General features: G+C 44.9%; 2 protein-coding genes across 3 annotated transcripts in view; both read left to right on the forward strand.

The window, feature by feature from the left end:
• The window catches only part of PDE1B (phosphodiesterase 1B), a 292,990-nt gene that overhangs the window by 235,104 nt on the left and 38,093 nt on the right, over positions 1-19,793 (forward strand). The gene's annotated exons all lie outside the window — the stretch shown is intronic.
• Positions 1-19,793, forward strand: part of NCKAP1L (NCK associated protein 1 like) — a 49,112-nt gene that overhangs the window by 27,403 nt on the left and 1,916 nt on the right. For both annotated transcript variants that reach the window (XM_050748846.1, XM_050748847.1), the window contains 11 exons: positions 122-253; positions 3,129-3,347; positions 5,171-5,301; positions 9,641-9,738; positions 9,868-9,961; positions 10,118-10,200; positions 10,538-10,618; positions 13,450-13,543; positions 14,454-14,570; positions 15,574-15,683; positions 17,508-17,597. In XM_050748846.1, the coding sequence (XP_050604803.1) occupies positions 122-253; positions 3,129-3,347; positions 5,171-5,301; positions 9,641-9,738; positions 9,868-9,961; positions 10,118-10,200; positions 10,538-10,618; positions 13,450-13,543; positions 14,454-14,570; positions 15,574-15,683; positions 17,508-17,597 (1,249 nt within the window). The remainder of the gene's footprint in view (positions 1-121; positions 254-3,128; positions 3,348-5,170; positions 5,302-9,640; positions 9,739-9,867; positions 9,962-10,117; positions 10,201-10,537; positions 10,619-13,449; positions 13,544-14,453; positions 14,571-15,573; positions 15,684-17,507; positions 17,598-19,793) is intronic.

The raw sequence follows: 19,793 nt of genomic DNA on the forward strand, positions 1-19,793 counted from the left end.
CATCAATGTGTACTCTTCTAGGCTGAGTATCCCTAGAAACTGGGTCATGAGCCCAACACGTCCTTCCTAGACATTAGCAGACAGTGCCAGACCTGTAATCCAGGCTCATTTTACTTTCTAGCATGGACAAGCTACACCTAAACTTGACAGAACTGGCACTGACAATGAATCATGTATACAGTTTCTCTGTGTTTGAACATACTCTCTTCCCTTCTGAGTACCTCAGCAGCCACCTGGAGGCCAGACTCAACAGGTATCACTCTTTCCTTGCCCTCTGTTTGGACGGTAGTCCTCATACTGTACCATCTACCTCTATGTGTAGTGTGGGGGTGCTCAAAGTTGGGTCCCGTTACATTCATCCTGGTGGTCATGCTACACGGTGGAGATGCTGATGCAGTCAGTCTAGCATAGGTTCCAAGCATCTCTATTAAAAGCAAACAAAAGGAACCCCAAACCTCTATAGGTGGTTTTGATGAACACCCAGAATCGAAACCACTGGTTTAGTAGAATGAGCAAGGCCTTTGCAGTGAGCAGACCTGCGTTGACAACCTGGTCATTAGCTAAGACATTGGAGCAGATCATCCAACTTATTTGACCAGTTTCCTTCCTTGTAAAGCAAGGATAGTGGTATTTACCTTACTTATGGATAATTGAGAATTACCCGTAATTGAGATTTGCAAAGTTCCTGACATATGTTAGGCTTTAATAAAATACATCCCTTGCCTCCACTTTGACCCTCACTCCATTGCCCCGGAAAGTAAGAGGCACACCCCTTACACTGGAATTGGGCACTACAGTCCGCAAGTAGGCGAATGGGAGGAAGAATTATTATGAATAAGCCTCAACCCTTCTGTGTTTTGTTTTGGAGTGTGTAGCTTATTCATTCATTCAACAAATATTTATTGAACACCTGCTGTGTGTCAGCAGTATTCTAAAAGCTGTTTATACAGCAATATATGAAACAAATCAAAACCTCTGCCTCCATGCTTACTTCTAGTGGGGAAGATAGATAAACAAAATAAGAAAGCAGAATACATAGTAGATTAGGTAGTGATAAGGGCCAAGCAGAAAAATAAAGCGGGAGGCCGGGCGTGGTGGCTCAAGCCTGTAATCCAGCACTTTGGGAGGCCGAGACGGGCGGATCACGAGGTCAGGAGATCAAGACCATCCTGGTTAACACGGTGAAATCCTGTCTCTACTAAAAAAAAATACAAAAAACTAGCCGGGCGAGGTGGCGGGCATCTGTAGTCCCAGCTACTCGGGAGGCTGAGGCAGGAGAATGGTGTAAACCTGGGAGGTGGAGCTTGCAGTGAGCTGAGATCTGGCCACTGCCCTCCAGCCTGGGCGACAGAGCGAGACTCCCTCTCAAAAGAAAAATAAATAAATAAATAAAAATAAAGTGGGAAAGGGAGATAGGAAGTATGTGTGCTGGTGGTGGTGGTGGTGGTGGTGGCAGAAGTGGGTGTTGCAGTTTTAGATGGAGTGGCCAGGAAAGGCCTCCTTGAGAAAGTAACATTTGAGTAAACCTGTGAGGACACTGAGAAAGCCAGGCATGTGACTACTGGGGAAAGAGCATTCTAGGTAGAGGAAACAGCAAGTGCGAAGGCTCTGAGGTTTGAACATGTCTTCTAGGTTCAGTGGACATGGGGGAAGAGAGTGTGTCTGCAGTACTATGAGCCTGGGAGAGACTGGTAGGATGTGACGTGAGGGAGGTCAGAAAAGTCACAGATTGTATATGCGCTTACATGTCATTGTAAGGACTTCGGCTTTTATTCTGAGTGAGATGGGAGATGGGGAGCCTTGGCAGGTTTTGTGCAAAGCTGTAATAATTAGACTTGACTAGTATTTTACTCTGGCTGCATTAGTGGGGGCAAGGACAGAAGCAGGGAAACCAGTTATGAGTCTATGTTTTGATTGTCAGAGAAGCAAATTTGTTTTTCAGTTAGGTTTTTGCTTGGGTGAAGTTAAATTAGTTTGTTTTCATTACATACACATTAACTATAAGGAAGAAAGTGTCTCAGTTGCATACACAGTGTCAGGAAGATGACAGTTTGATAATGGCCCATGTGCAAGCCTTCAGATGCTGGTGGTGGTTTCCATGCCCTAGAGCAGCATGAGTGTGATATTCAAGTTTTACCCGATAATCTCTGATACTTGCTTCACTGACATCATTGTTCCCAATGCCCTACCGTTGGCCTAGAGGTTTGGCCTCAGTGTTAACTCTAAATTAGATTAGCCTTTCCCTTAGTCTGTCTCTTCTGTATTATTTTTCCCTCAAGTGGTACTTGAGAGTCTTTTCCCTTTCATTTGTGGAACAGACCAGCATCCCCTTTCCCATCATCTCCCCTGCCATAAGCATTTTGCCAAAAAACACGAAACAAACAAAAAACTACCTCTTTCCTCTGTGGTTCACATTTTAACAAGGAAAAAGTCCTTAGTCAGAGGACTGACTCTAATTGTGAAATCTCAGATACCTGGGGAAGGTATTTTGAAAGGAGTTGGGGGTCCAGTGGTGAGGGGTCTTGCTGGTGTGCCCCTACAATAATATAGTGTGGATGGTTATTCTTCCCTCTCTAATGTTGCCTATAGCTGCATGCCAGCCACGCATGATCTCTATTCAGCCCTGGCATGCCATGGCTACTCGGGATTATAATATACTTCCAAGGATTTCTAAGCATGTTTTTCTATTTCTGACAGTGATTAGAACTAATTCTTTTCAAGGAGAAAAGATAAATACTGGCACTGAGAATGCAGAGGGTGTGAACTCTCAGGTAGAGTTAGATGGAATTAGAGAGCCCAGGTCTTTTACTACCTGAACTATTTCTCCAGAGGAGGAAGAAAAGCATAGTAATTACGGATCAAATGTTACTGGAATCAAGTCCCAGCTCGGCCACTGCCAGCTGTGTGGTCTTCAGCAATGATTTATTACCTCTGTGTCTCAGTTTCCTCATCTATAAAAATGAGGATAAAAACTGTCCCTAGCTCATTAGGTTGCTATGAGGTTTAAATGAGATAATATGTGTAGTAAAATCCTAGCACAGCACCTGAAAGACAATATACACTCAACAATTGTTACTGTATTTATCATTATGATTGTAATTCTAATTTTTTTTTTTTTAATCATCTAGAGCCATTGTGTGGCTGGCTGGCTACAACGCCACGACCCAGGAGATCGTACGGCCTTCTGAGCTGTTGGCAGGAGTCAAAGCATACATTGGTTTCATACAGTCACTGGCCCAGTTTTTGGGTGCAGATGCTTCCAGAGTCATCCGCAACGCCCTCCTGCAGCAGACACAACCACTGGATTCCTGCGGGGAGCAGACAATTACCACTCTCTACACAAACTGGTCAATATTGCTTAGGCTTTCCCCCTGCCTTACTTTGTGTTGACACTTTTTCCTTTACACAGTAGGACCTCAGGGCCTGAGCATTTTAGCTCCCAGGGTCATAGACCCCTAAATGGAGGGTTGCTTCTCCTTGAGGAATGGAGCAATAGCTTGAGACAACTTGAGACAAGCCCAGATCCCCTTCTGTCCACCACGAAGTTTCCTTCTCACCTTCACTGGAACATCCTTCGGCTTACCCTGAAGTTATTTGACCTTTTTCCTCTAATATCCAGTTCTTAACCTTTCTTTTTTGGATTCTTACTGTTTCAGTTTCAAGTGATCTCTCTTCCTCTTTCCAAAGTTCTCTTATTTCTCTTTTTGCCCTCACTTCTCCTTCTGAAAATCATCTGCCTACTACCATCTCTCTGGAACGTCTCCTCGTCCCCAGATGTGACTGCTGTTCTCACTAGAGAAGGGGGCCTCCTCCCGGCAACTGGAGAACGTGGGAATCAGCATGTTTCCTTTGACATGTTAAGGAAAGGAGCTGGATTCCTACCTCCCCAAGCCACTGGGTGGCGCTCTTAACCCAAAATCAGCTCAGTAGGCGACGGGCTGCAAAGAAGAACCCCCTAGAACAAGGGGACACAAGTTTGCAAATGCGCATGCCAACTGGGGCCAGGCAGGAAAGGTAAACGGATGTGCCACGTGGGCCAGGCAGTGATTTTGAGGAGTTGGAGAGGGAATAACCCCTCTAAAGGGGACGGCCACCACTTAGCTCCACCTGATTGCTGCACTGCTAAATCCCTATTTTTTACATAAAAATCTGTTTCAAAATTTTGACAAAGAATTTTCCGGCCGGGCGCGGTGGCTCAAGCCTGTAATCCCAGCACTTTGGGAGGCCGAGGCGGGCGGATCACAAGGTCAGGAGATCGAGACCACAGTGAAACCCCGTCTCTACTAAAAATACAAAAAATTAGCCGGGCGCGGTGGCGGGCGCCTGTAGTCCCAGCTACTCAGGAGGCTGAGGCAGGAGAATGGCGGGAACCCGGGAGGCGGAGCTTGCAGTGAGCCGAGATCGCGCCACTGCACTCCAGCCTGGGCAACAGCATGAGACTCCGTCTCAAAAAAAAAAAAAAAAAAAAAAAAAAAAAAAAAAAAAAAAAAAAAAAAAAGAATTTTCCATAGATACCAGAGAAGGTGATCCTGTCAACTGTTTTCAGCATAAATTCAAAGGAAAAAAAAAAAAGTTCGACTGGGTTTGACCCACTGGCGGTTAGCTTGTGATGTCTGTTAGATACAGACCCACAGCAAGTGCCTGGAAGAGGTGTGTTGGTGAAGCCCTCCTGTACCCACATTGGCTGTAGCCCAACTCCTTTAAGTTTGCCTAGAGGTCAGGAGGAACTATTTGAAGACTGATGACCTGTGCTCACAGGGTACCTCTTTGCCCAGGAGGTTTGAGAGTATATTTCAAAGGAGTATAATTAAGTAGTGACTTTTTTTCTTGCCAGGTTGAGCCTGTCTTACCTGACAGAGGGTAAGGGTGAGGGGAATACGGCTGTTGGAAAGAGCAGTGGTTGAGGGAGGGGAGTGCATGCTATTGTGTTTGACAGTATAGCAAAATACCCTCTAGGTTAGAGGTGAAGTGGAATTCCAGTACTGCCAGTTGTTTTCGATCCAACAGCTTGGGGTGTTAATTAGAACACTGTACCGTCATCTTTGAGTTTCTTCTCCCTACCCCAGTCTTTTGCAGAGTTTTTCTTTCTGAGCTCAGTGGTAGTAGTAGGGAGTGGTGGTAGGGAGAGGGGATTGGACCCTAATCTGTGCTTTCTTGGCCAACCCTGTAGGTACCTGGAAAGTCTGCTTAGACAGGCAAGCAGTGGGACCATCATCTTCTCCCCAGCCATGCAAGCCTTCGTCAGCCTGCCCAGAGAAGGGGAGCAGAACTTCAGTGCAGAGGAGTTCTCTGACATCTCTGGTGAGCCCAGGGCTTGGTCTTCTTTTCAAGGAGCTGAGCCCTTCCTTCAATGCACAGAGAATAAAAGACTAGGACATGTATTTAGGTTGATGCAAAAGTAACTGTGGTTTTTGCAGTGAAAAGTAATTGCAAAAATTACTTTTGCATCAACCTAATAGTAAAGGGTAAGGGATAAAGTGTAAGAAGGACATTCCCCTGTTTGGAATTATTAAACAGTGGTCTGCTGTCATGACATGTTCTTCTTCTTCTTCTTCTTTTTTTTTTTGAGATGGAGTCTTGCTCTGTCGCCCAGGGTGGAGTGCAGTGGCATGATCTTGGCTCACTGCAACCTCTGCCTCCCAGGTTCAAGCGATTCTCCTGCCTCAGCCTCCCGAATAGCTGGGACTACAGGCACCTGCCACCATACCCAGCTAATTTTTTACATATATATTTTTTCAGTAGAGATGGGTTTTCACCATGTTAGCCAGGATGGTCTTGATTTCCTGACCTCATGATCTGCCCGCCTCAGCCTCCCAAAGTTCTGGGATTACAGGCATGAGCCACTGCGCCCAGCCGACATCTTATTCTTTAGGGATACATTTTAGAGTTTTAGTCAGTGTTTGAATTGCTGATGTTTAATAATAACGATGATGAGATGATACATGGCATTTATTGTGGGCTAAGTTCTAAGTGTTTATGCATATTAACTCAATTAATCCTCATAACAGCCTTGAGGTATAATAGATACACTTATTCCCATTTTTCAGATGAGGACACTGGGACACAGAGAGTTTAAGGAACTTGCCTAAGTCCACACATTCATAAATAGTAGGACTGGGAGTTCAACTCCAGGCAGTCAAACTCCAGGACCTGGGGGCTTAAGCGCTGTACAGTGCTGCCTTCCAGTGTCTAGAAGTGCTTTTGTGTCTCAGGGGGAGGCAGGTAAGGAGTGTGTAGTGAATGAGATGGGAAGCCGTTCCCTTTCTCAAGAGGGTTTGAAACCATACAGATCCTTTTTAATAGATTTGTTTCTACCAAGTAATTCATGAACTATCCTACTTCTTTCTCCTTCCTCTCACCTCCATATAAATCAGGGATGCTGTGTAGTATCTGGGACAGGGAGAAGATGTTCCAGTGATGCTGTCCTCTCTGGTCTTCTTCTTTGGGGGGTGCTAAGAAAGCCAAAGTACACAGTTCTGTTTTCCAGTTCTGCCTCCTTCCCATCATCCCGCCTCCATCAGTAAGCTGACCCTACGCTTTACCTGCTGCAGGTTTCAGATGTCCCCTTCTCATCAACTCTACCCACAAACTGTAGGCAGCCTCTAAAATCAGCTTTAGGTCTTGCTGACAAATGACAAGCAGCAGGAGGTAATGCTGATTCCCCCTTCTACCACCCCCACCCCAATTTCCCTGGGTTGCCATAGTGATGGGGCAATGCTACTGCAAAAATAGATAGATGGAAAGAGAAGGATGCCCTAGGGTTGCTAGCTGAGGGTAGAGAAGACTGGAGTAAGGAGCTTTGGCAGATCCAAACTTGTAGATCAGTGTGTCTCCTCTCCATCAGCTCCAGAGGGCGATTCAGCTCTTATTGCTCTCTGTCAGCCATTGTGGCATTATCCAAGTTGATTGGCCAGGAAATCCCTTCATAGTTCTCAGCTCAGTTCTTCCTATTAAAACAGGTTGACTCTAAAAATGTCTAATATCTATGGTGGACAAGGCTCTGTGTCAGTGGCTGTGACCAGTTCCGTTTCCTCTGTCATTGATGGAGGTGGAGATCACCGGTCCTGCCTTGAAAGACTTGAGTGTGGAGCCTTGACTTCGATTTCTCTCTGAACTCTTATGAGCAATATTAAACTTGCCTTTCTTCTACTGATCTCTTGTTGTTGTTACTTCTGGTCTTTCATGGTTTTCCCTGCTGGGATGGCCCATAGCCAGAGATCATAGCTAGAGCTCCCGCCTATCTGGATTTGTCACTAGTGTTTCTACCATGGGATTTCCCCAGGCAGGTTTTATTTAATTCACAAAGGGCCAGAGCAGGCTGGGTGGCAAGGGATAAAGCACTGGGACTGACTAGAGAAAAGAAGGATTTAAAGGAATAAAGAACTGAGACTCTGGGGGATGTGTGTTGATTATGAAGAGAAAAGGTAGCTCAAGGAGAGGAAAATTTGGACAGTGCGACACTAAGTAAGGGAAGTAAAGGGGAAAACATACAAAAAACATCAGATCTTAGATGAGGAAATAGTTGTATCTGCTGGGATGCAGTAAGGGGCAGTAAGACATTGCACTAGGCTTCCAGTACCAGCCCCTGATGTGGTTAAGTGGCCTTGGACAAGCACTTAACACCCTTGTCTGTAAAACCATGATGATCCTTCCTATGCCACATGCTTCAGAGGACTCATAACATCATCATAATAATCCCTTATCCATATATTTTCCAAAGTTTTTATAATGTATCTTATTTACTCTCACATCAATTCTGTTAGTTGTTCATGGCAGATATTCATATCCTCATTTTACAGAGAAGTAAACCAGGCTCAGGGAGGTTCAATGACTTAAGGTCTTACATCTAATAAAACTAGTATAGCTAGTACAGCAAGAGTAAAACCCAAGTGTCATGTAAAGGGACGCGGGAAAGTGTAGATTCTCATAGGAAAGTGAAGTAATTAGTTATCATTTGTGGTAAGCCTTGGTGTGAGTACTGGTGGAGAGAGGGTAAATGTCCCATGGACTTGCCAGACTTGGCAGTTGAATGTAGGATTTTAGGCCATTTTTGCTCCTTGACTCCTCATTTTCTTTTCTTGCTGGAAAACATTAATTAATTAATTAATTAATTATTATTATTATTATACTTTAAGTTCTAGGGTACATGTGCATAACGTACAGGTTTGTTACATATGTATACTTGTGCCATGTTGGTGTGCTGCACCCATCAACTCGTCAGCACCCATCAACTCGTCATTTACATCAGGTATAACTCCCAATGCAATCCCTCCCCCCTCCCCATGATAGGCCCCGGTGTGTGATGTTCCCCTTCCCGAGTCCAAGTGATCTCATTGCTCAGTTCCCACCTATGAGTGAGAACATGCGGTGTTTGGTTTTCTGTTCTTGTGATAGTTTGCTGAGAATGATGGTTTCCAGCTGCATCCATGTCCCTACAAAGGACACAAACTCATCCTTTTTTATGGCTGCATAGTATTCCATGGTGTATATGTGCCACATTTTCTTTCTTTTTTTTTTTTTTTTTGAGATGGAGTCTCACGCTGTTGCCCAGGCTGGAGTGCAGTGGCGCGATCTCGGCTCACTGCAAGCTCCGCCTCCTGGGTTCACGCCATTCTCCTGCCTCAGCCTCCTGAGTAGCTAGGACTACAGGCGCCCGCCACCGCGCCCGGCTAAAATGTGCCACATTTTCTTAATCCAGTCTGTCACTGATGGACATTTGGGTTGATTCCAAGTCTTTGCTATTGTGAATAGTGCCGCAATAAACATACGTGTGCATGTGTCTTTATAGCAGCATGATTTATAATCCTTTGGGTACATACCCAGTAATGGGATGGCTGGGTCATATGGTACTTCTAGTTCTAGATCCTTGAGGAATTGCCATACTGTTTTCCATAATGGTTGAACTAGTTTACAATCCCACCAACAGTGTAAAAGTGTTCCTATTTCTCCACATCCTCTCCAGCACCTGTTGTTTCCTGACTTTTTAATGATTGCCATTCTAACTGGTTTGAGATGGTATCTCATTGTGGTTTTGATTTGCATTTCTCTGATGGCCAGTGATGATGAGCATTTTTTCATGTGTCTTGGCTGTATGAATGTCTTCTTTTGAGAAATGTCTGTTCATATCCTTTGCCCACTTTTTGATGGGGTTGTTGGTTTTTTCTTGTAAATTTGTTTGAGTTCTTTGTAGGTTCTGGATATTAGCCCTTTGTCAGATGAGTAGATTGCAAAAATTTTCTCCCATTCTGTAGGTTGCCTGTTCACTCTGATGGTAGTTTCTTTTGCTGTGCAGAAGCTCTTTAGTTTAATTAGATCCCATTTGTCAATTTTGGCTTTTGTAGCCGTTGCTTTTGGTGTTTTAGACATGAAGTCCTTGCCCATGCCTATGTCCTGAATGGTATTACCTAGGTTTTCTTCTAGGGTTTTTATGGTATTAGGTCTAACATTTAAGTCTCTAATCCATCTTGAATTAATTTTTGTATAAGGAGTAAGGAAAGGATCGAGTTTCAGCTTTCTACTTATGGCTAGCCAATTTTCCCAGCTGGAAAACATTTTAAATGTTCAAATTACCCTATAGCTGTTGTACAAATACTCCAGTGCCTTCTGAGTCCCATCTGGGGCCTCTCTAACTCTGTTCCAGAGATGCGGGCCTTGGCTGAACTCCTGGGCCCCTATGGCATGAAGTTCCTGAGTGAAAACCTGATGTGGCATGTGACCTCTCAGATTGTGGAGCTGAAGGTACTATGGAAACAAGCCCCTGGGAAAAAGGTCCTACAAGAGGGTGGGTATAGGAGACTGGGCGTGGGGGGAGATGTAACATTGGTCTCTTCTTTTCCTGCTTAATGTCTCTGTGTTCCTGGGCTGCAGAAGCTGGTGGTGGAAAACATGGACATACTTGTTCAGATCAGATCCAACTTTAGCAAGCCGGACTTGATGGCTTCTCTGCTGCCCCAGCTGACAGGTAAGCGTCCTCTTCCCCTACAGTGAGAAGAAGCTGTGGAATCACATTGCAGATGGCAGGGGTTTTCAGGAATCTGGAGGCTAGGCTGGGTCTGTAGAATCAAAACCATCACCAATGTCCTAAATTCTCTTTTCTAACACCCTTCTTTCTCCTCAGGGGCTGAAAATGTGCTAAAGCGCATGACCATCATTGGGGTTATCCTCAGTTTCAGGGCCATGGCCCAAGAGGGACTTCGGGAGGTGAGTTGGTGGGGAGGGGTCTGTCACAGAGTAACAGATACCTCTGCGGGTAGGATTTGTGTGAGAAATTGTGGAAGTATTGCAGGAATCAGTTTTAACTTCTGCTTCAGAAGGGGTTGGTGAGCATTGAGAAGAGGGAGCATAATTTGGCAGAGATCCTAGAAGATCCCTGGGAATAAATGAGCTTAGGAAACCTAGAGGCATAAGGAGAGGGATGGCTTGGAAAGCTGGCTAGGTTCTTATGTAAGTTGAGTGCCCCTCCTTTTTTTAATTTCTACCTATTTTTGAAGGCACTGGTCATGGTCTTGTGGACTCATTTATCTTCTCTTTCCTTCAGGTTTTCTCCTCCCACTGCCCATTTCTTATGGGTCCCATTGAGTGCTTGAAGGAGTTTGTCACTCCAGACACAGACATCAAGGTATGGGGGAGTGCAAAGTAGAATCTAATTAGGAGACTTTTGTTGTTGAAGAGGAGGTAGCTAGGATCTTGTAAGGGAGAGCGCGTTCTGAAGAATACCACAGGGATAAGGGCGAGGGTTCGAGTAGGAAAACTGGTCAGATGAATATTCTTGGAGAGAAAGAGCAGAGCTGGTAAGACGTAGGGGGATGGAGAGAAGTGGGAGGCTGGGAGACACTGTGAGGGTTGGGGAGACATTACTGGAGGGGAAGGGGTAAGACCTGGGGTAGTATCTGTAGGTTTTCACCTGACATGAGCACTGTGCAAATTAGGTAAACTACGTGCAAACAAGTCCGCTCTTTAGTCTTGAGGTTAGGTACTGTTTGTAGGAAGATTTGTTCCTTTCATTCCTACCCACGCTGCCTGCCCTCAGTCTTTTCTTTTCCTCCCATTGTTAAGCTTTCTGGTTCCTCTATGTCTGTATCACCTGTCTCAGACCCCCATTTACTACAGGAGATGGTGAGAGGAAGAAGGGCTTCCGCAGGCAATATAAGTTAAGCATCCATTTCCCACCCATCTCCCACTTTTGAGTCATCTTGTCTTTTGAATCATCTGGAACTAAGAAGTATGCTATGGCAGGAAATACAGCTAAAGCCTAGGAATAGAATCCTTCAAATGCATAGGGCAGGCTCCTTCTCTTATAATTGATTCCTTTAACGGAGAGTGGTCTGTGAAAAGAGGAAACTGGTTAGCAGGAAGAATTAAAGTTATGTGTTAAGAAAATCTTCCTTACTTTGAGATCGAAAGAATTGTGAAATTTCCCCCTATATCGTCCCAAAATCATGAGGGGCAAGTGACTATGGGGGCAGTGTTTCACTGGGAGAGCTGCCCCTCTTGAAAGATCTTTGATTTTAAGCTGAGCCTGGATTTCTGGCAGCTGCTGATGTTGGTCCAAATGCTCTAGGCTGTCAGGAGCTTGTCTAGCTGATATCTCCTGGGTAGTTCCAATCTTTAGGCTCTGCCTGCCTGTGAAAATAAGCAGGTAGGGGCAGAGAGGGAGGATGGCCTGTCCATCAGAGATGCTGTTACTGCCTCAGAGGAGCAAGAAGATTAGAAGAAGAAAAAATAAAATCCCTTCAACCATCCCTTTCTTCCCCCAGAAAACCTCATGAACCAGGTTCCTTATCTCCGAGGCCATGGTTCCACAAATGGTCATTTAGGCAGTAGGGGATTTAAATAAGGGCAGAACAGAAGGTGGCAAAGATTTGGCTTCTGTGTCAGTACCACAGGCAAAGTGTGTGTATGTTGTTATGTCTGTGGGATTCTTTTTTTTTTTCTTGAGACAGAGTCTCGCTGTGTTGCCCAGGCTGGAGTGCAGTGGTGGGATCTCAGCTCACTGCAACCTCTACCTCCTGGTTCAGGCAATTCTCATGCATCAGCCTCCCAAGTTCCTCCTGGAACTACAGGTTCATGCCACCACACCTGGCGAATTTTTGTATTTTTAGTAAAGACAGGGTTTCACCAGGTTGGCCAGGCTTTTCTCCAACTCCTGGACTCAAGTGATCCGCCCACCTTCATGAGCCATCCCTCTGGCCAGTCTGTGGAATTACTTGCATGAGATAGTTAGTTGTCCAGTATTAAAACAATTATCCTTGTTCTTTCAGAAAACATTTTTTTTTTTACATCTAAAAAGAGGTCTAGAGACTTAGTATGGGAGTAGGGGCTTGGGGCTGTGTCCTGGGAACCTGACTGTAAGTACAATGAGAGATTCGGGTATCAATCAATCAATCTTTATTGAATGCCTTCTATGTGCTCAGCATTATGTTAAACACTAGAGAAGATAAAGAGAAATGCAAAACTCCTGGCTTTAAGATAAAGGAAGAGGATGGAAAGGCATCACATTTCCTCTGTTAGTCACTTGGGTCGATGCTTTACACGTGTGGTCTAATTTAATCTTCACAACAACTATGTAAGGTAAATGTTATGCCAGTTTTATAGATGGGAAAACGAGGGATCAAAGAGGTTAAGTAACTTTTAGTCAAGGTCACACACTTAATAAGTGGTGTTGCTAGGACTTGAACCCAGATCTCTCTCACTCCAAAGCTTTTTTCTTCCTTCACTATGCCATGAGGTTTTAAAAAACTATCTATTTGGGGAGATAAGGAGATGAGTCTTGCATTCTATCTAAAAAGATAACTAACACCAGATGCTGTGTGTGATCAATGCTAAGTCAGTGGTACCGACGTTAAGGAGGGAAGAGCTGGGTTTGGGCTGAAGTAATCAGGTAGGGCTTGACAGAGAAGATGAGATCTAAGGGATGGATGTTATATATATATAAATAGAGGAGAGAAAAGGACCCTCGAAAGAGGGAAGCACCTGAATCAGAGTATGGGAGAGGAAGTTGTAGTTTGGGGACAGTGAATAAATTATCCTGACGGCACCGAATGAAGGAAGTATTTAGGAAAATGAAGTTGAAAAAGTAAATTTGTACTATGGGGTGTCCTAAAGGTTTTTTTTTTTTTCGCCCCTGTAGGATAGGGAGAGCTATGAAGGGAATATATAGAAAAGATTATAATAAACCAGAAAGTTTAAAATCTGTGATTAGCTAGGCATTGTGGCTCATGCCTGTAATCCTAGCACTTTGGGAGGCTCAGGCAGGAGGATTTCTTGAGCCCAGGAGTTTGAGACCAGCCTGGACAACATAGTGAGACTCTCTCTCTCTTTCTCTACGTATATATAAAAGTATCTTTTAAAAAAATCAAACCTGTGATTAAGAAGTCCTGGCTACGCATTCCTCTGTCAAGCTGTTATGTCCTGCGAATCCTCTTTAGAATGCTGTTTTCTTCTCTCCAGGTGACCCTGAGTATCTTTGAGCTGGCATCTGCTGCAGGTGTGGGCTGTGACATTGACCCAGCCTTGGTGGCTGCCATTGCTAATCTGAAAGCTGGTAAGATTGGGGAAAGGGGGCATGATTTGGGAAAGGAGGGCTTGGGCCTTATTTTGGTTGGAAAAATGTCAATGTCAAAGAAGGCTTTATTTGAGATTATATATTCAGAGGATATAAGCTGAGAGCGAAGGAAGGACCCTAACCTTCAGAAAATACTTACATAGTCAATTTAGATTTATCCTCAGGTTTCAACTAGTTGATCTACCAATCAGCTAAAAAGCACTAAGTGAGAGTCTGCTTGGTGCTCAGCAAGTGCTCAAAGGCATTTACTATCTGGTTGGGAAAATAAGATTAATGCAAATGAAACAATGAGAGAACAATACAAAATAGTGAGTTGTGTGGTATAGCACCCAAGTTCCCCATAGTGATTTTGTGCTTTCTCCCTCCACATAATCAACTTGACGCTGTTAATTTCTTCCCATGTCACACTTGACACTTATATTTTCCATTACACATTTCCTCTGATTGCATTCATACCTATACACACTCAGAACAGGATGAACCAAGGGGCTAGGATTAAGGCCTTTCAAAATGGCCAGACTTACCCTTCTTCTTCTCTCAAGGTGGGCGAGAATCTTTCCTCTTCTTCCTGCCTCTCCACTCCATCAGGCAGTGGACAGGCATCCTAGGGTTGCATTGTACATCAGCAGAGCCCTTGGCTGAAAGTTCTGCCCTGTCACCAGGGAGGCCTCCAGGACTGTACTCAGGCCGCTCACTGTAGGTGGATGCTAGTCCTGTTTCTTCAGGAAAATTAAGTAATAACTTGCCCATAGGGCTTTATAAAGTGCTTTCATAGATATTTTCTCGTGTGATCCTCACAGCAATTCTGTGAAGTAGGACCCCTGTAACAGATAACTCCTGTTTACTGACCTTATTCATTTTTCCTCTTTTCCTTTTTCCCTCTCACCAGATACTTCATCTCCTGAGGAGGAATATAAGGTGGCCTGCCTGCTCTTGATCTTTCTGGCAGTTTCCCTCCCATTCCTTGCCAATGACCCTTCTTCCTTTTATAGCATTGAGAAGGATGGTAAGTAAGGGGTAGGTTTGAGAGACCAGTGCTATTCAAGTTAGTGTCCTGGGATAGAGAGAGGAGACAGAGACACTGGAAAATATAGGTTTCTGACTTGGGTGTAAAGTTCTATTTCAAAAAGCACTTGAAGGCTGGGCACGGTGGCTCACGCCTATAATCCTAGCACTTTGGGAGGCCAAGGTGAGGTGGGTAGATCACTTGAGCCCATGAGTTCAAGACCAGCCTAGGCAATGTGATGAAACCCCGTCTCTACAAAAATAAATAAACTAGCCAGGCATGGTGGCCTGTAGTCCCAGCTACCTGGGAGGCTGAGGTAAGAGGATGGCTTGAACCCAAGAGGTCAAGGATGCAGTGACCCATGATTGCACCACTGCACTCCAGCATGATGACAGAGCAAGACCCTTTTTTTTTCCACCCGAGACGGAGTTTTTGCTCTTGTTGCCCAGGCTGGAGTGCAATGGCGCGATCTCGGCTCACTGCAATCTCTGCCTCCCAGGTTCCAGCAATTCTCTTGCCTCAGCTTCCCAAGCAGCTGGGATTACAGACATGCGACACTATGCCAGGCTAATTTTGTATTTTTAGTAGAGACGGGGTTTCTCCGTGTTGGTCAGGCTGGTCTCGAACTCCCGACCTCAGGAGATCCACCCGCCTCGGCCTCCCAAAGTGCCGGGATTACAGGTGTGAGCCACTGCGCCTGGCCAAGATCCTGTCTTTAAAAAAAAGGAAAAAAACACACCCCCTACCCTTAAAAACAAAACGAAACAAAACAAAACAGAACACCACACTTGAGAATGAGAGAATGAACTATGCATAATTAGATTTCAATAAGATTTCATAGGAATATCATGCCTCTAATCCCAAAATGCCTTCTCATCCTTTTGGTGTCAAATACTGGTGGCTTAGCCTGATAACATGAGAAATTACCAGTTTGGGTCATCCTGGAGTGACTTACTTTGTCATTTCCTTTTGTTTCTCTCCATCTGTATAAATAATAACCTAGGTTACAACAACAATATTCATTGCTTGACCAAAGCCATCATCCAGGTGTCTGCTGCCCTCTTCACGCTGTACAACAAGAACATTGAAACTCACCTCAAGGAATTTCTGGTGGTGAGTGGGTCTAGGTTATAAAGAAGGGAAGACTGCAAAGGGCTGGAACTGATTTGACTTAAATCTGTAGACAATTATCGCTGAACGGGCTTTTGAGTCTAACTTCCCATCTAATTCATTCAGTAAAGAATGAGAATCTACTATATGAAAGGCAAGGGTTTCTTCTAAATTTCCTAACAGCTGGTGTTTCAGCCTCTGCTTGAATATTTGGAAAGATCATTGGACAAAGAGTCAGGAAATCTGAGTTCTAGTTTTGGATCTGCCATTAAGTAGTTGTGTGACCTCTGAAGTGCCAAGCTTTTGGGGCCTCGGTTTTTTCATAAATAAAACAGGAAGATTAAACTGAACGCCTGAATTCAGATTAAACCGAATGCATGCACCTTGGTGTGCATCAGAATATCCTGGGGAGCTTGTTAAAATACAGATTCCTGATCTTTACACCAGACCTACTGAGTTAGAATATTGTAGGGTGAGTCTAGGCCTCTGTGTTTTTAATAAGGCCTCTGGGAGATCAAATGCGCATTAAAGTTGTAGAGTCACTGAGTCTTATAATCTCTAAGGCCCTTTCTAAGTCTGTACGGACAAATGGTCAATGACTACTTTTCAAACTTTAATGTATATCAGAATCACCTGGAGAGTTTCTAATTTAGTAGATTAGGGTGGGGTTGAATAATATGCATTTCTGTTCCCAGGTAATCTTGATGGTGCTTGTCTGGGGATCTCACTAGAACCAATGGTCTAGATTTCTAGGGCCTGGAACTTAAAATTAGGCAGCAGATTCCACTGTAGGTCATATCCAGTTTCTTTGAAAAAAATGTTAAAAATTTTAGCCAAAATTTGACTCCCTGTAACTCTCACCATGGATCTTAGTTTTACCTCTGGGAAAACTCAGAATAGAATAGGCCCTAGAATTTTCCATTCTGCATCCTCCATGGAGGAATTTTGTTCATATACTTCTGATACATGGTCCATTCCCCTCTGCCTGCTTGAGCATTCTCAGTAACAGAGAGCTTATTTCTTGCAAAGTATGGCCCCATTGTAAGAACCAGGGCCTCTGTCTGGTTCTTACAATGGCCACAGCAGATCATATTGTTCTCTCAGGAATTATACCCTCATCCTGAGAAGTGCATGTCAGGGATCATAAGCTTGGTTAGAGTGTCTCTATTTAAGCTGAGGCACCCAACCAGACAGACCTGGCTCTGAGCATCTTAAATGCAAAGAGGATTCACACCAGATCTCTGAGAAGGGGTGAGAAGGGAATCCCCCTGCCCTTGCCTTCCCTTTTATCATCTTTGTTTGCTAAATGCAGGTCACCTGGGCCTGTGATACAATGAATCATGTTTCTTCTTTGACCCGCTGGGGGTTTGGGGATGATGGAGATGACAGGCATTTGGGAGTTGACTGGAGAGTACCATGAGCGCTGTGTCTAAATCAGAGGCTCAACACTGCCTCTAGTCAGATGGGGAGTCAGTTGTAAACAGCCTGATGACAGTGGTGTCTGGAGGCTGCCTAGGAAGAGATAGGTTAATCTCCTGACATACATCACCTGCCTTTGCTCTACGTTGTTTCCTTACCCCTTGCAATCTCTCCCCCTAGCACTCCTGGCAACCTGTTGTCTGTACTGGGAGGTCCATGAGATCCAGGCTGGCTTACAGGCAGCATGTATCTCTGAAACCTAGGAGATTTGCCACTTTTTCACCCTGAGTCTTCAGGAATATTCTAGCACTTCTTAACTCTCCTCCTTGATCTTTTCTTAACTTCCTGCAGCCTGAGGCTGTTTGATACTGACCTCTATAAAAATCTGCTTTACAAATTCCCTTACAGGTGGCCTCTGTCAGCCTCTTGCAGCTGGGCCAGGAGACTGACAAGCTTAAAACCAGAAATCGCGAATCCATTTCTCTGCTCATGCGCTTGGTATGTATCTTATTTCAGCTGGTCTGAGAACAGGGAGTGGAAGGGCCAGAGGGAGACTCCTCTTCAGGGTCTTTGCATCCTTGCCCTTGTCGTCACCCAAAAGCATTAACGAAGGACTTAATTCTGCATAACCCTCTGAGTCTAGTTCTCACATTCTGGTTAACATTCTAAACTTGTCCTATAATGCCAGAGTAGAGTCTTCAAGGACTTCTGCAAGACAGGGCCTTCCTGGCCCCTAAGCTGGCTGGGCCCATGTCCTGCAATATTCCTGAGTCTGACCTGGTACGGCGGCTATGCCCCTTTTTGGTAATTACCTGTCCAGTACAAGTTTGGTTTCACTGGACAATTTTCTACCACTGCCTTTCTTGTCTTTAAGAGTACTATGAAAAGAGTGCTGGATAACACAGAGCTGAACTCAGAGGTTGAGGGGTGGGAGCTCAGAGCAGGGAAAGGATTTTAGCTAAAAAGCTGTAAGGCAGGGAGCCTGGTGGGCCGTGAATCAGGCAGTTCCTGCTGTCTCTTCTTGCTTCCCAAGCTGTGGGCTTCTCTCTACTCTGGGAGAAAGTTTTGGGAACTCTGACTCAGTTAACTTTGAAAGTTTTTTTCCTCGTGACCCTGTTTCCCTTTTCAACACTCTTACTCACTCTTTTGCTCTGATTCTCCATGTTAGTAATGCACTTAGATATGGACAGGAAGGGCTCTTGCCCTGGGCCCAGTGTTTGAAAGGCCCTCCTTGGGCCCTCCTCTAGTAGAGTATTCTGGGGCCCTCCTCTGGCCAAAGGGAAGGGGTAGAGCCTGTACGCCACCTTGAGGCCCATACGAGAGGTATCTGGGGCCCCAGAATACTTTGCTAAGCAGCTTCAGCCCACTTGTAGGGCCTGTGTTAAACTTCTTCCTACTGAGGCGGACCGTCCTACTGGTGGATGTATCTCTAGTGCCCAAGGGACATATGGCTGGAGTTTAGATATGCAGATAAGGAAGTCTACAAGTACACACAAAATCCCTCTAACTGAGGGTGGGAGGAGAAGAGGGACTGGGCTGGAAGCTTGTTTCTTCCCTTCACCCTGTTCTGGTGCAGAACTTGGAGGAGTCCAAAAATTCTTAATTCAAACCTGGGTTTCCATAAGACTACAAAGGAGCATTGTGAAGGTTGAAAGCTAGAATATACTAGTTAATTAGCTTGATTTAATTAGTCATATGATATGTGGACCTCCATCTGTATTCTTGTCCCAGGCCCAGAAATGCTAGGGGCCAGGGATTCCTGGGACTCCTCCAGGTCTCCTTGAAATACACAGGCACTGAGTGGTATTTATGCCTTAGTTTCTCCAGCTAGAAAAAGGCCTAGGCTGGGCTGGTTAAGGATTATGATAGAGAGGAGAATGGACATGGGGGTGGATGTGTTTGTGTGGGATGTGTGTGGTGAGGCAGGAGGGCAGAGGAGGTAGATGAGGGCAGAGTGAGGGCAGTGCCCATGGTGGTGGGCTCTGTGGGGCACAATACATAGAGCAGCAGCTTGGCCTTGGCAAGGCAATGAGTCCTTCTGAGACTTCAGCTCTCTGTCCATAAAAGTGGGTAATAATCCTTGTGGTAGAGTGGTTAGAATTCATAAGATATGTGTGAAAGTCCCTAGTACGTAGTAGATGCTGAGCAAATGTTAGTTCCCACTGTCTGCTGCTCATTTTAGGTTCTGGATGATTTTGGCATGACTCTTCACTTCCTCAGGTAGTTTTCACCCCTGTCAGGTTGGAGGTGATTCTGTATTACCCCCCTGTATTCTTACCTCCTTCTGCTTAGACCCCTTCCAACACCCCAAAATGTGGGAAGTGTTTGCCCCTGTGGCCTTCCAATGAGGCCAACAGAGTGACAGGAACAGAGCTAGGATCCGGCACTTTTTATTGGAGGGGGAAACTAGAGGGACTAGTTGCTGCAAAGCAATTTAAATGCAAATGTTTCCATTGAGAAACTAGAAATGACTGAAGGCGAAGGAGCTGTATTCTGAGTTGAGAGGCTACTCATGTAGCCTCAAATTCTGGCCAGCACTTCTGTCCCCAGGGTCTGTTTTGGCTGTCAAGCCTGGGCCATGCCTCAGTGTTGCCAGTCTGTTCCTGGTACAGGTTTCCTGGGGAAAGACACGGCTCTTATAGAATCATGGAATCCTAGATGCCAGAACCAGGCCAGATCCTGGCAATTAGTCCA

Source organism: Macaca thibetana, chromosome 11 (genome assembly GCF_024542745.1).
Source record: "Macaca thibetana thibetana isolate TM-01 chromosome 11, ASM2454274v1, whole genome shotgun sequence".
NCBI classification, from domain to species: domain Eukaryota; kingdom Metazoa; phylum Chordata; class Mammalia; order Primates; family Cercopithecidae; genus Macaca; species Macaca thibetana.